The sequence below is a fragment of the Hevea brasiliensis genome, chromosome 3, assembly GCF_030052815.1.
Source record: "Hevea brasiliensis isolate MT/VB/25A 57/8 chromosome 3, ASM3005281v1, whole genome shotgun sequence".
Lineage (NCBI taxonomy): Eukaryota > Viridiplantae > Streptophyta > Magnoliopsida > Malpighiales > Euphorbiaceae > Hevea > Hevea brasiliensis.
The window spans coordinates 6,413,573-6,429,237 of record NC_079495.1 but is presented as its reverse complement, the minus strand read 5'-3'; the positions used below and the strand labels follow the sequence as shown (position 1 = coordinate 6,429,237).

The following is a 15,665-nucleotide window of genomic DNA, read 5'->3' as shown; positions in this document are numbered from 1 at the left end:
CTAAAAGTTAATATAACGACTCTTTGTTTATTAATAGATACTCTGTTATTGTCACTAGGCATTTGGTCATGTTTATTATTATAATTATTATTGTTATTATTATTATTATCCTCTTGTTAAAGGAAACAAGGAATAAGATCTTAAACTACAAGGAAATGGCAAAAAAAAAATCCCAACCTTTTGCCTTTTTATAATTTTACCCCATACTTTTTTTTTTATCAATTTCACCCTGATCTTTAGAAACCAATTTTATAACATCTAATCAGCCCTAATAATCCCAAAATCTAGGGGTGTGCAAACGGTGGGTTCGGTTCCGAACCAAACCGAACCGATAAAACCGAAAATCGAAAATCAAAAATTTTAAAAACCGAACCGAACCAATTGATAAGAGAAAACCAAACTGAATCGAACTGATAAATATCGGTTCGGTTTAGTTTTAAACCGATCAAACCAAAATTTATAAAATTTCATATTTTTAACATTAAATCTAAATAATAAAAACATAAAAACAAAAAAAATTAGAAATCAAAACTCAAAAATCTTAAGGTTCGGTTCGGTTTTCTTTGATTTCGGTTCGGTTCGATTCGGTTCGATTCAATTTGATTCGATTTTTTTGATTTCCTATATATATTAATAATTTCAGTTCGGTTTGATTTTTTTGATTTTTTTTTATGAAAATAACCGAACCGAACCGATTAACTGAAATTATCAAAATTATAAACCGAACCGAACCGATTAAATTTTAAAACCGAACCGATTAAAGCGAATTAATCGGTTCGGTTCGATTTTTCGGTTTAAACCAAAAACTGCTCTCCCCTACCAAAATCTCTGAACCAAAAGAATTCCTAACCTAAAATCGATGTTTGCTTCTTGTTCTTCTTCTTGTTTTTACTCTAACTCATTCCTAACTAAAAAAATAAAAGCCCACTACTTAGGAGGTGTTTGGTTTACCTGTTGGGTGCAGCTGATAGCTGATAGACACCCAAACAGGTAAATTATAGTATTTGATAAGCTTAAAAAAATAGAGCTGATAGCTGATGGACAACTGATATGATACTCATCAGCTGCAGTTTGTATCAGCTCTATTTTTAGAGCGAAACATCAGCTGATAGCTGATTTGATTTTATTTTTTATTTTGACCATATTATTCTTTTTTATTTAACTTGAAAATTAATATTTTTATTTTTTATTTATAATTTTAATATTTTAATTAACATATTTCAACTTTGTTAAAATATTTTTTATTAATAACATAAAATATAAAATATTTATTTATATCTAAAAACTTAAAATTAATTATAAATTTTTCTAACAATAATAATTATTTTATTATTTTATCTATATTTTTAAAATTATTTAATTATCTTAAAAAATAATTATTTTCTTATTTTAATAATAAAATAAATGATATAATATAATAAATTAATAATTATATATTTATTTAAATAATATAATATATTAATTTAATAATTATATATTTAATTTAATAATAAAATAAATAATATAATGTAATAAATTTATAATTTTATATTTATTTAAATAATAAAATAAATTATATGATATATAACCTTATTAGTCATTTCACATATCAATATCAATAGTAATAGTTAAATATAATTTTACTAAACACTTAACATAAAACAGCTATCAGCTAATAGTAACAGCTATCAGTTATCAGCTAACAGTAATAGCTATTAGCTAACAGCTATCGGTTGTATTCAACGGTTAAACCAAATAAGCCCTTAATAGCACAACAAGTAGTGTTAATAGTATGCCCTAGAGCATATCATTTAGTATGTATCTTGTACATATTTTATTAATAAAAGGCATTTTCACTTTTCCGTTTACATAATATATTTATGTGTAATAGAAAAGGTCCATTGATATTTTGTTAGAAATATTATTCTTAAGTTGTTAAGAATATGAGTGACAATATTTCTAGTACAAAGTATCATAAATAGGTTCACAATCGAGGATACTTCATAATAAGGACATGACTTATCCAAAAAGATTGTATTCATGTTTGTTACCAAGTTATTTATATGAGATATAAATAAGATGGAATGGTGAGTCTCATGCCATATAACAAACATGATAAGCACTTATAAATGATAAGTAGGCCGAACCAGTGACACTTATGACAAGCACATGGAGTTTACTCTTGTCAATGTTTTGTCATAAATCATATCAGTACATATAATCTTTAGACCTGAGATAGCACAGTTATCTTGTATATAGGTAGTTTGAGTTTGATACTGCTTTCATACTTGTACTGTGTATGGGTATATGGGCATGTGTTGGCTCCTACTAGTTATATATGGAGGTAGGTGTTGATCAAGATGAAATCTGTTCCTCTAAGTAAATAGAGATAAAATCTTATGTTCATTTAATTGTTCTTGATATTTCAAGTTCCTGGCCAGGACAGATAGATTTATTCAGAAAAGAGTTTCTGATGAGAAAATCTTTTTAATCAAGAACTGGAATTAAAAGAGAACATAATATTCATAGCAAATGGAGTTTGACATAAACTATGACTCCAGCTTGAGTTGGGATTTTGTAACAGAGAGATTCGAGTGCATGGTAACATATGATTATAGGTTCATTTAAGGTAAACCTTATTACTAATTGGGTGGCCATGGCATGCTATGCTAGGTGTTAACCATGGTCTATGAGGTTCATAAAATGATTTAGAGAAATCATTTATGGTATGAAAGAGTTCTGATGATATTAAGAGTTGATATCATGTCTCATTGCCAATTAGTGATGAGCCTAGTAAGTCACACACATACACAAGTTATCACCTATTTAAATATGATTTAATTAATTAATTAAAGAGTTCAATTGATTAATTAAATAGGTTTGGTTTGCAATTAAATTGCAAAGTTCCTAGCATGACTTGAAACCAAATCTAGATTATTGGATGTGTAGTATAAATTAAATTTATATTTAAAGTGTTTAAATATGAATTTAATTGATGAGAAATTAATTAATAGAGATTAATTAATTGATTTATATTTGATATAAATTAATTAGAAGAAGAAAAATAATTATTTTGGGTTGAGAACTCAAAATTAAGACACATGGGCATTTTGGTCATTTTGCAGTGTGACACGTGGCACCATGAGATGGTGACACGTGGCATAACACATAAGCTTGCCAAATGATTTTTAATCATGTAAGATGATTAAAATCAAGATTAAATATAGGTTTGACACTTGGCACAATGTGATTGGGTCACTTAAACCTAAAGCTAATCAAAGGGTGACATGTGACAAGGGTTTAATGTGTTAACCTAGCTATTTAAGTGTGGTTATGAAAAAAAAAAATAACCAGCAGCCACTTTGAGGGTTTTCATCTATTCTTCTTCATCTCTCATCAATTCAAAGAGATTAGCCATCAATCTCTTGAATTAAGAACGCTAGAAATTGTTTCTAGTGTCCTGTTTACATCTCTAATCTCTTAAAAGCGTAACTTGAATTTCTAATTAATAGAAAAAGCTTTAGAAGCTGTTCAAGGGCTGCCATAGGTGTTCTTGGTGTGGACAAGCTAGAGGGACAACATCCGTGTCACGAAGACGAATCTCAAAGCGCGAGACATTGCGATTGCATCAAGAGGTTAGTGTAATCGTTCTTGATTTAATCTAGGGTTCTAAAATTAATCTGATTAATTTTAAAATCTTAAATGGCAAATACAGATTCAAAAACATATTAAAAGAGTTTTAATATGTTGTTTATCATTGAAATCAAATACATAAAAATAAATCTTGCATGATGCATGTGACCCTAGGTGAAAATTTTTGAATTCAATGGTATAAACTTGTGTTTTTCACGCTTTCGTTCCTTCAAGTAGACCTACTTCCCCTGTTCCATTAGGCTTCATTGCATTTCCTTTTCTACTTCCCCTATTCGCTTCTATGGTCCCTCGCCTCTTTAATAGCTCAAAGGTCTTTTCCCATGCGTCGATTCCCACAATCACATGCAACTGTTGATGATGCTGAGGACAAGGGGTGTTTTGTGAAGTGAGATTGACTATGTTGATTTTCATGGGGCAGTGCGTATGTGATGGGTATGAGTGGTGCCGAGGTCTAGTACTAAAGATTTGGGAGGCAAATTATGGGAATTAAAGCTCAATAAGCTTCTGCGAGTGGTGTTGGAGATCTAATGATGCCTGGAGGAAAAGGAACTCGAAGGTGGAGCATCATATTAGTGTGATGTCACAGGTGGGTGTAGGGACCATAAATGGATTTGTGTGCAAGTGTGTGGAGCTCAGGAGTTACTTTGGGCATTGTGAGAAATGTGGGATATGAGAGTGGAGTAAGGGAGAGCTCCATCTCCCTCACGCCATCAACCCAGAACCTGACAGCGCCATAGTTGAAGGCGATTGCATTATTGGTTTTGGTTTTGGAATAAAGCGTGTCAAGATTTGTAAAATTGTTCAAAAATCAATTGTTAATGAAGCTCTCTCTATCATCTTAGAGTCCATTGTTCAAAAATCAATGGTTAATGAAGCTCTCTATCATCTTAGAGTCCAGGGATTGAATTTCTTGCAAATTCAAAAGATGAATTGGGAGGTACTAGAATTGAAAATCAATAGTTAGTTAAATGTGGTGAAAGGCAGTTAATTATTTCTCTTTTGATTAAATAAGGTTAATTAGATTTAGGGATTATTAGGGTTATAACTTAATTTTGGGATTAAGGGTGATTAGATCTTATAAAAGGTGATTGGGGAGTCTAATGTCGCATAAATTGTTGACTTTAAAAGGTGCAATTAAATTGGTCTCCAACGGTCATAGTGAAATTGATTTTAAAAAAAAAAGATAATATGAGGTAGAATCGTAAAAAAACATGAAAGGTTGGGATTTTTTTTTGCCATTTTCCCTAAACTATATGACAACTGCCTATGTACTTCTCCCACTTCAAACAATGGAGACTTGTAAAGCTGTTGGGAAATTGGTACTTCATTTATTTGTAGTAGTCTCTTATTTTAATTGTGCAAAGAAGGAGAAAAGACTTGAACTTGAGATCTATCTACCACCAAGACCTTTGGGTGCTTAGTCACTCCATTTAGGGAGTGTTTGGTTTACCTGTTGAGTGCAACTGATAGCTGATGGACACACAAACAGGTAAATTATAGTATTTGGCAAGCTTAAAAAAATAGAGCTGATAGCTGATGGGCAACTGATATATGATACCCATCAGCTGCAGTTTGTATCAGCTATATTTTTAGAGCTGTTTCTCATCAGCTGATAGCTGATTTGGTTTTATTTTTTATTTTGACCATGTTATCCTTTTTCATTTAACTTAAAAATTAATATTATTAATTTTTTATTTTTTATTTATAATTTTAATATTTTAATTAACGTATTTTAACTTTGTTAAAATATTTTTTATTAATAACATAAAATATAAAATATTTATTTATATCTAAAAACTTAAAATTAATTATAAAATTTTCTATTAACAATAATAATTACTTTATTATTTTATCTATATTTTTAAAATTATTTAATTATCTTAAAAAATAATTATTTTCTTATTTCAATAATAAAATAAATGATATAATATAATAGATTAATAATTATATATTTATTTAAATGATATAATATATTAATTTAATAATTATATATTTAATTTAATAATAAAATAAATAATATAATATAATAAATTTATAATTTTATATTTATTTAAAAATTAAATAAATTATATGATATATACCCTTATTAGTCATTTCACATATCAACAGCAATAGCTAAATAAAATTTTACCAAACACTTAACATAAAACAGCTATCATCAATTTATCGATTTATCACTATCAAGAATGATATCATTACAAATTATAAGTTGTATTCAACAGTTAAACCAAACAAACCCTTAATACATGCATAAATCAAAATTGTTTTTGAAATAAGAATTGACCCACTCACCGTAAGGTGCCTCCACCCTTGTGAGTGCACAAACACCTCACTAATAATTATGTGGGTAGGACATCTGATTGTGAAGCAGAGAACTACCCAACTCAACCATGTCTTGGAGGTACTTCACACGGCCTTATCATGTTACGTTCTATGAAAAGATAGCCAAAATTAAAATCATCCAGAGAAGAACACGACCATGTTCTGAACAGCTAGGAGACCCTTGAGTCCAATCCCGTGTTATTCTCAATGGCCACGACAGGCATTTGTAAAGAATTTATAGCCAAAAGGAAGCACAACGTTGCCGCATTTTGTGTCCAGATCGCACGCCCAAGCCATACATTATTGTCGAGAAACAGATTGAAAATTTATTTTCCTACTTGGAATAGGATTTCTCTGTTCAATTAATTCTAGTTACTTCTTAATTATTTCTGTTTTTTTTCCTATTTAGTTTAGTACTATAAAAGTCTATAAATACTCCTCCATTATCATTTATTTGTAGATTTTGTTCAACTTCATCAATTTCTTCAATAAAGCTTGCTGTTCTTTATTTCCCAAATCTGGGTATCATTAACCAAATTAAACAGAAAAGCAGAGGATTTTCATATGATTCAAAAGGTGAACAAAGTTCAGAGTTCTTTTAGCTATATATAATTAATTTCCAGTTAAATAAAAGGAAATATGATATATTCAGTATAAAAGAGATTCCATTAAACCAATAGAATGCAGAGATTGCTTCCTGCAGATATTGAGAAATGAGAACATAAGCTAAAAATAAAGGTTGAAGTTCTTCCCACTCTCACATGAATTTATTTTATCTGAGTGGTAGTTCCACTTTCAATTGCTATAGTGATAGATTTCAAATGATGCTTAAAAAAAATTCCAAATAAAGATAAAAGCAATTTTAATTTCTATAATTATATTTTCGAGAGTGCAAAAACAGAGTCAAAAAATTATTTTTGAAGAGGCAAATATTATTAATTCAATATATTATTTAATTACATTTATTCTCTATACATATTTTTTATTCACTATATATTTTGAAGAGTTAATATTGTATATTCAAAAATTTTATAATATGATGTAATTAAGCTATATTTTTTTTAAAAATACTAATGTTTTAGAAAATTTTTAAATATTTTAATCAAATAATATAATTATTTTTTGAGAAGAATAATAATTAAAATAAAATAATTTTTACTTAAAATAAATTAATATTTTCTTTCTATATATATATATATTTCGAGAAAATTTAAAAAGGCTGAGGGGGCTAAGGCTCTCTTTTGTCCTCTACCCTCTGCCCCTGCAAGTAGGGGTGTGCAAATGGTCGGTTCGGTTTCGAACCGAACTGAACCGATAAAATCGAAAATCGAAAATAAAAAATTTTAAAAACCGAACCGAACCAATTGATAAGAGAAAATCAAATCGAATTGAATCGATAAATATCGGTTCGGTTCGATTTTAAACCGATCAAACTGAAATTTATAAAATTTCATATTTTTAACATTAAATCTAAATAATAAAAACATAAAAACAAAAAAAAATTAGAAATCAAAACTCAAAAATCTTAAGGTTCGGTTTGGTTTTCTTTGATTTCAATTTGATTCGGTTCGATTCAATTTGGTTCGATTTTTTTTATTTTCTATATATATTAATAATTTCGGTTCGGTTCGATTTTTTTGATTTTTTATGAAAATAATCTAACCAAACCGATTAATCTGAAATTATTAAAATTATAAACCGAACCGAACCGATTAAATTTTAAAATCAAATCGATTAAACTGAATTAATCGATTCAGTTCGATTTTTCGATTTAAACTGAAAACTGCACACCCCTACCTGCAAGAGTGTAGAGTGATTGTATTATGAAAAAAAAAAATTTCATAACATGTTATGTTTGTAATAATTATGACAAATTAAATAATAAAATTAAATACTTTATTAATTTTAATGTTTAAAAATTTTGTCCCAAACTAAAAAAAAGGAGAATTATAATATAAATATTACGATGTGCTTATCTAGACACAATTTACAACAACGATGATGTGAAGAGAAATTATTATAACTTGTAAGTTTTGGATGTTATTTTTGACTTAGTCCTGTTTTGTATTGAATTTCAGAGTTTGAAATTATTTTATTAAATAAAAATATTATTTTAAATATTATTGAGAGAAATAATTTAAAAAAATTATTTTATTATTTTAATATTTTTATTATCAAAATTGATTAAATTTAATTTTTAATTATCTTTTAACACTCTTTAATTAATATATTTAAAAAATTAATTTTTTCAATAGCAGTTTCAATGACAATACCAAATAAGTCCTTAGTGTTTAATAAAACTTAATAGACAAAAGTGATCACTATAATTAATTCTAACTAATTTGAAATTAAAAATTAATTATTGTATTAATTTTATTATTCAAGACTTAAATTCAATTATTATGAATTATATATATTATAAAACTTAACCTTAATCCTAAAATTATAAATATTTTTATTAATGATATACATGTGAGCATTTTTTCAATTTTTCAGAATATATAAAATATATTTTCATTAAACTACATCGTTTTGGCTTGAAGTGTAAACCTAGAACCTAAATCACATTCTTATTCTCTTGCAGCGCATGCCCGCAACCTTAAAACCTGTTTCTTTTTCTCATCTTTTTCTCATCGGCCATACTCATATTAACTCTCTCTCTCTCTCTCTCTCTCTCTCTCTCTCTCTCTCGGCCTTGTGCCATTGACTGAGTCTTTGTCGTCGCACCTCCTCCAAGCCAGTAACTCTATTGTTGTTGCAGCTGCCCTTTAATCTGGCTGCATGCGCAGCTACTGCTCGGCTGCTCCGTCCTCTCTATCAGAATCGTGGAATTGCAGGTTTGATTATCGGAAAAACCCGTGAGCAGATAGCGTGTTTATTTTTTTGAGTCTCATGATGTAGGAAGTTCGGGTTTATTATGAGCGAAATTCAGCATTTGGTATTGGAGAAGTTATATTTTGAGCTTTTCAGCTCAAGTTTGGCTCTGCATGTTTTGGCTTCTCTTCTTAATTTTGTAGGTTTTAATGGTTGTTTCTTGAGAAAATTTTATGCATGTTGTTTTGTGGTTAGTTTTGAAGTTAGTGTCCTCATCTGTCATTCTCAATGGTCTCTTTCTGCTCATGTATTTCTTACGGAATTCACTCTATTTGAACACACTGAATTCAATTCTCTTTTCTCATGTTTTTCTATCGGAATTAACTCATGCTTAGACATGCTGGCGCATTATGGGTTTGAATTAGTATTCATCATCAACTAATTAACTCCTGGGCATGCAAATTAAGGGAACTTTTTCTTTGTTCATTAACTCTATTAAGTTTGAGATTTTCTTATAAAAATTTTTAAATTTTTATAATGTTGAATTATCCAATAGAAACACAGTTGAGAATTTTATAGCAAATTAGCAGATAAAAGAAGTTGCTATAAAATTAAAAATGTGAGTTGGATAATATTGGTTCAATGAATAATGACCGATATGCCATCCACTGTGAAACCAACTAAACACATTCAATGTCCTCAGCTATCTGTTCATGGAGGCTTGTTAATGCAAGATAATTATATCAATCCTTTAGGATCTAATATTTCTTTATATTTTGAGATTTTTAAAAACTTTTTCTTTTTGCAGGTATCCTAATTATTCACTCTTACAGTAGCTTTTATTTGATCTTGTTCAATTGGCAATGCCACGATTAAAATAGGAGCTTGCAAAGTTAGTAAAATTTCAGTTTTTTATATTGTAATTTGCAGGTGTGTGTAATTTACTTATGTGTTATATGCATCAATATATGTAATCTTTGTCGAATTTAGGATGATTTGTTTAATTGTTCTTAAAACATTGAATTTTTAGGTACCCGACTAATATACTTCTTTTTATTTAATTTCCAGCAAAAGTAACTTGATACATCTGTGTATATTGTCATGTGTGAATATAAACTCTCCTTCTTCCCTTGGGAACTTTTGCTGAATGTACACTTTCTTTGGGTAGATGTATCAGTAAGTTCGGTCTTCCCTTTTGGTGCTTTGACTTGAGCAAGTGTGACAGCATGTAATCCCAGCACTGTAATAGCATTTGAGTTTTGGTTTTAAGATGCTTTAGATGCATTGGAGTTTTAGTATATGCCATGTAGAAAATGGGTTTGAAGTATCTAGAGTTAACAATCAGCGGATTTGTTTCTTTTAAATTGGTTATTTTATTTGTTGGATAAAATGCTCATGGGCGCTATATTTCTTATATACTGCATTCCATTGCACATATAGTAACAGCCATAAGTGCATGCAGTGTCATTTTTATGATACTTTATCTATGGGTTTTATTATTTTTTTTTGTAACTTTTGAAATTGTTTTATTTCGTTTGTGGCTTTGTGCGTATATATTCACTAATTTTCACTTCAGATTCTGAGTTATATCATGTGGTACCTCTCCATTAGCAATCGACGACTCTTGGCAAAACTCCGTTTAATCTGGCTGACATGGCATTAAAATATAATTAATAATAAATATAAAATTACCAACAGCACTCTCTCTCTTTCTCTCTCTCTCTCTCTCTCTCTCTCTCTCTCTCTTTGTTACGCACACACATTTTTTTCCGGCAGCATAAGGCATTTGGCTGGTTTCTTTAGTTGGAGTTCTTTGAGTCTTTGGTTCCTTAGCATCTCTTGGTTGCTGTACGCTTTTTTTTTTTTTTTCAATTCATTATTCTAGAAAATCAGTAGAAGTTCTATTCAGTGCAGAGAAAAGGTTGATCCTAAAGCCACTAGGCAATCTGGATACATTATTTACAAGGAGCACAACAGATCAAGATAAAAGGATAACGTGTTCAAATGCTGCCTCTGAAGTTTCAAAGCAAACTACTGTATCAGAATATGAAGTGAGGTCAGTGAACTTGTGCAGTCAGAGAATTAATGTTGGTATTGACAATTGGATCCATCCAGGTGGAACTTGAAGAGCTGCCCTTGGTAGTTCTGCTCTGGTTGTTCCAGCTTCTTAGCGCAAAGTGTATTATAGTTGTGCTTTAAAGGAGGACCAATTATCATTTCCTTAAAACTCTTCAAATGGACAAATCATAATTGCTGTAAACCGGTCTATTCTCTTGTTGTCAAGCTGGAGTTTCAGTGTCATGTCTCGGTGCAAACCTCATCATTGATTCAATTTGGAAGAGGAAAGCTATCAAGACTGAAAACTAATGATTACCTGTATGCCTTCTCGTTATGGGGCCAATTAGCGGACTCTTACAGGGGAATGGTCTGCTGCAAAGAGGCAGTGAAGCTTTTCCTTGATGCTTGCTCGAAGTTGGTGATCATAATGAGGTCATGCTTGTGATAATAGCTGACAATGAGGTGGTGGTGGTGATCAGAGCAATGAAGGTGAAGGAGGATCATCAGATGGTAGCAGTGGTGAGAAGAAGAAGATGGCATTGTCTATGTCTCAGAAGCTGACTCTTGTTTATGCTGCCCTTGTTGGAATGGGTGGTGTTATCAGCTATTTGAAGAGTGGTAGCCAGAAATCACTGTCTGCTTCAATACTGTATTATGTTCACACACAGCTTCCTACAAACCCTGCTTATGCCTCGTCTATAGGGCTTGGTCTATCTTCAATATTCATGGGAGTGATGGGCTCTTGTTTCTTGAGGTCAAAAAAGATATTTCCTGTAGGTGTTGTACGTTTGTGTTGTTGGTAATGACTGGTGGCTACATTCATGTAGTTCTGTGCAATGTGCAATGAAACATGCTTAATGTAACAGTGAGGTATATGGTTAATAACTAGGCTTGGGTTGGCCATCTCATATGGTTAATGACGGTGGTTTCTCTTGGACTTCCTTGATGCTTGTGTTGAGAGAGATGGATGTAGCCATTGTTATGGCTACGAAGAATATTATCTTCATTAGTGCCATGGGTATGAGTAGAATCTCTGTGAGAGAGAGAGAGAGAGAGAGAGAGAGAGAGAGAAATTGGGGACTGATTTTTTTATTATTTTTTAATGTTAAATTATTAAAAAAATAATTTTATATTTATTATAAAATATTATTTCAAACCACATCAGCCAGGTAGATGCCGTCTTCCTTAAAAGCCGTCAGTTGCTAATAGAGCATTACCACAGGGTATCTCTTTATTACAAAGTAAATGAAGTGAAAATGGGTAAAATTACATAATACTTTTTTGATAATTTTCCCTATATATTTCTTCTGGTAGGTGATTAAAAATGAAGTTATATAAATTCAGTTTGACATAATAAGGGACTTGTGTGCAGATATGTTGAAGCAAGTACTTGACAAGGTTTTGAACAAAGGACCTTTTGCAAATGGAGGAGACAAGCTTAGACCTTGCTTTTATGTGCCCATCAGAGGCTTCCACAGTGGACAGGTATGTAGTTACCTAACTGCTTTGGCTTGAAAATGTTCCAAACTCTATTAAAGCAATTTTGCTCAATGGGAAGGCCGTAATTCAGTAAATGACTGAAAAAGGAAAAAGAACCATAGTTTTGAAACATCATTTTCTCATAGATAGAAATATTTATTCCACACCCAACAGACACCTCAGTGATTTATGCTTCAAATTTTCATTTGAAGGTCTTGAGTTTAAGTTTCATTGGATTATGTTATGAGATGGAGGATTAGTATTTTTTCAAGGCCAAATGGTGACCGATAAAAGAAAAAAAAAAAATCTGTCAGTTATTGTTTCACTGCTAAATGGCGAAAAAAGATTTGTATAGCCGATTCCAACTAGTTTCGAATTAAGGCTTAATTGTTGTTGTATTGCTTCACTGCAGGTTTATTGTGCACCTAGAAGCTTCTTTGGGGTGGAAGATTTCCTTGATGACGACAACAGTAGGCCGTATACTTACCAGAAAGAAAAGAAGTCAAAAAATCCCAACAAGCATATGTCATTTAAGCAACGGACCAAAGCATACATGGAGCCATTTACGCTTGATGTGTTTATCTCAAAGCGCTTTGTTTCAGCATCACTCACCCACAGGGTAACAAGTAAGCAGGTTGCAGTTGCCGGTACTAACTCTAAAGACATTAAAGCTGCGCTCAGGTCCCGTTCAGACATACCAGCATGTTTGGCCATTGGCCGCATTTTAGCTGAGAGGGCAAGAGAAGCTGATGTGTATACTGCTTCTTACACTCCAAGGGAGAGGGACAAATTTGAAGGGAAGATCAGAGCTGTGGTTCAGTCTCTTATTGATAATGGAATTGACGTTAAAGTTTATCTTGATTGAGTTTCATCAGTTCTCATACTTGGTCTTATTTGACCATCATAAAATAGTTTTTGTAAATTTATTTTATGTTTGTACAATTGCCATAATTTTGAGAATCTATTTTAAATATTTTGATATTGAATGGTATCAAACTTTAACATTTTTTGTTCTATGTTACTAAAATGATATTAATTGCACACAGATTTTTTTTAAATGTGTTATTTTTATTTATCTAATTATAAAATTTTCAATTAGTGATAAAAACACAATAATTAAGGTTTTGTTATTTTGTAGAAAATATCTTTTATATAAAAATTATTTTTTATGAAAATATTTTTTATTATTTGATTGTAATATTAAATTATTAATATATATTTATATCATACTATTTATATATATTTATATTATATATGTATAAGTGTTTTTATATTTTAATAAGATTAGTAAAATTTATAAAATGAAAAATAACTTTCTTTTTTTAAAGAGAGAAAGTCTTTTTTTTTTAAATAGTTTATTTTTTCCTTAAAAATATTTTTATTTACTATTTTTTTAGTATTTAAATATTAAAAAATAAAAAATTCATAAAATAAATAAAGCCTAAGTTATTTTTAAATAATTTGCAACAACAATATTTAAATATAGTTAAATAAAAAATTTGAATGGAGTGAACACTTGAAAACAAAATTTAAAAAATATTTTTAAGCGTATTTTAGCTATCTAATGTATAATTAACATTAAATTAAATTAAATTTAGAGGAAGAGACAAAAACAAATATCAAAAACTATGTTTTTTCGCCTTAAAAATAAAAGATTAGTATGTAAATTTTGATATTTTTGAGATTAATTTTATTTTAATTTTTATTAAATTTAATAATTATTTTTTTTAAGTAAAAGATTTTGGCCCAAAAATAAACGAATGATTTCAGTCTATTTTCAGTCGAGTTTAGGACCAATTTTTAATCACTCTAAATTTAGTTGATTTCAATTTTAAGTTGAATTGGTTTGATTTTAGTTATAAACCGCACCGGGTCATGATCAAGCGGATTAGGGCACTAATAGTTAGAAGCGAGTTAAATTACGATACTACCCTAATCCATATAACCAACTAACTAGGGCAAGACTGTAAATCAAACCCACCATATTTGTTATATATATCTTTTAAAACCCTAAAGCTTTGCACTCTATCAAGTCTCGCCTTGCAAGAGTTGCGACAAGAAATCGTAGTGGCTGTTCTTCATCTCTCTCCTTCTCCAATCTTCTGAGGTTCGGTATCGTTTCCCTCCTCTATTCTTTCTTTTATATGCTGCTTATGCAATGTGGTCTTTGGCATCCCTTGCTTGTTCTATGGGTAGAAGTATCTGGGTAGGGTTAGAATTTGCTCTTTGGTTTGGTTATGATGGATCTGATGATATTTCAAGCATCTATACTTGATGCTTTTAGCTTAAAATTGTGTATAGTTAGTGGATTTTAGCTTTCTTTAACCTTCTAGATAGTTTGATGTTTGTTTGTGGAACAGATAGGAAAAGTAAAGATCGTAAGATTTTCTTTTGCAACTATTGAGATGCTAGCTTGGTTTCTTTGCTGAGTCGTTTGGATTGGGTTGAGGGATTAGATTTTGTGTGTGTCGCTTGAAGTTTGAACCCTTTTAGCACGATTATTTTGGAATAGCTTTTATGGTTGCTATAACTTGATGATAAGATTCCTATAAAATGGGATGATCAGTTATCCACTGTATTTTACTTTAGCTGCTCATTCAATAATCTCTTTTTTATGTGGAATTTGTTGTGGTTAAACATTTTTTTTTATATGCAATGTGTGTTTTTTTGTCCAATATTTTTCTTAGCGCTGCCTTCGGTTTCCTGCAGGATGGATTCACAGATTAAGCATGCCGTGGTGGTGAAAGTTATGGGTAGGACTGGATCGAGGGGGCAGGTGACTCAAGTCAGAGTCAAGTTTCTTGATGACCAGAATCGATTCATCATGAGGAATGTGAAGGGACCTGTCAGAGAAGGGGATGTGCTTACCCTCCTTGAGTCTGAAAGAGAAGCTAGGAGGCTTCGATGATGGGTTTATCTTTGCCTACTCTTCATATGGTTTTAATATAGTAGCAAGAATGTTATGTTATGGTAGCTAGAGTAATTTCCAATGATTTTACGAACATTGTTGTGTGGGTTACATTTTCTCATCATTACAATATCAAGACTTGAATTTTGATATATGTGTTGTCATGGAACCAATACTTGAAGTTTTTCAATTATGAAAAGACCCCAGAGTTTGGTTTGAGTTATGATTTTGCTTGTTGGAATTTTTAGTTTTCAGGTGTACTAAACATCAGACTGGTTGAGATTGGAACATCAATTAGATTTCAGGTATATTAATGTCAATTTGTTTTGATTGCATATATCTTTGGATGGGAAAATATTTAATGGCTTTGTTTTTGTTCATAAAATGCAATTTGTGCAATCATATTGGCTTGAGGGATTGATGTTTGCTGAATGTTCTTAATCGATTGGCA

The 15,665-nt window shown here is 30.4% G+C and overlaps 2 protein-coding genes and 1 pseudogene across 4 annotated transcripts; all 3 read left to right on the top strand.

Annotated features, from left to right (window-relative positions):
* Positions 1-8,629: 8,629 nt before the first annotated feature.
* LOC110655104 (uncharacterized) lies at positions 8,630-13,308 on the top strand. 3 transcript variants are annotated; one of them, XM_021811282.2, is made up of 3 exons: positions 8,630-8,792; positions 12,200-12,312; positions 12,719-13,308. In XM_021811282.2, the coding sequence occupies exons 2-3, from the start codon at positions 12,202-12,204 to the stop codon at positions 13,169-13,171; spliced, it is 564 nt and encodes a 187-aa protein (XP_021666974.1). In that variant the 5' UTR covers positions 8,630-8,792; positions 12,200-12,201; the 3' UTR covers positions 13,172-13,308. The 3 variants fall into 3 exon arrangements, with proteins under 3 accessions (XP_021666974.1, XP_057999714.1, XP_021666973.1); XM_058143731.1 differs by lacking the exon at positions 8,630-8,792 and adding an exon at positions 8,825-9,661; XM_021811281.2 differs by lacking the exon at positions 8,630-8,792 and adding an exon at positions 11,952-12,087.
* Positions 9,938-11,768, top strand: LOC131178287 (protein FATTY ACID EXPORT 2, chloroplastic-like; annotated as a pseudogene).
* A 976-nt stretch (positions 13,309-14,284) lies between the features above and the next one.
* LOC110655106 (40S ribosomal protein S28-2) lies at positions 14,285-15,437 on the top strand. The gene is made up of 2 exons (XM_021811285.2): positions 14,285-14,413; positions 15,016-15,437. The coding sequence occupies exon 2, from the start codon at positions 15,017-15,019 to the stop codon at positions 15,212-15,214; it is 198 nt and encodes a 65-aa protein (XP_021666977.1). The 5' UTR covers positions 14,285-14,413; position 15,016; the 3' UTR covers positions 15,215-15,437.
* The last annotated feature ends 228 nt before the right edge of the window (positions 15,438-15,665 follow it).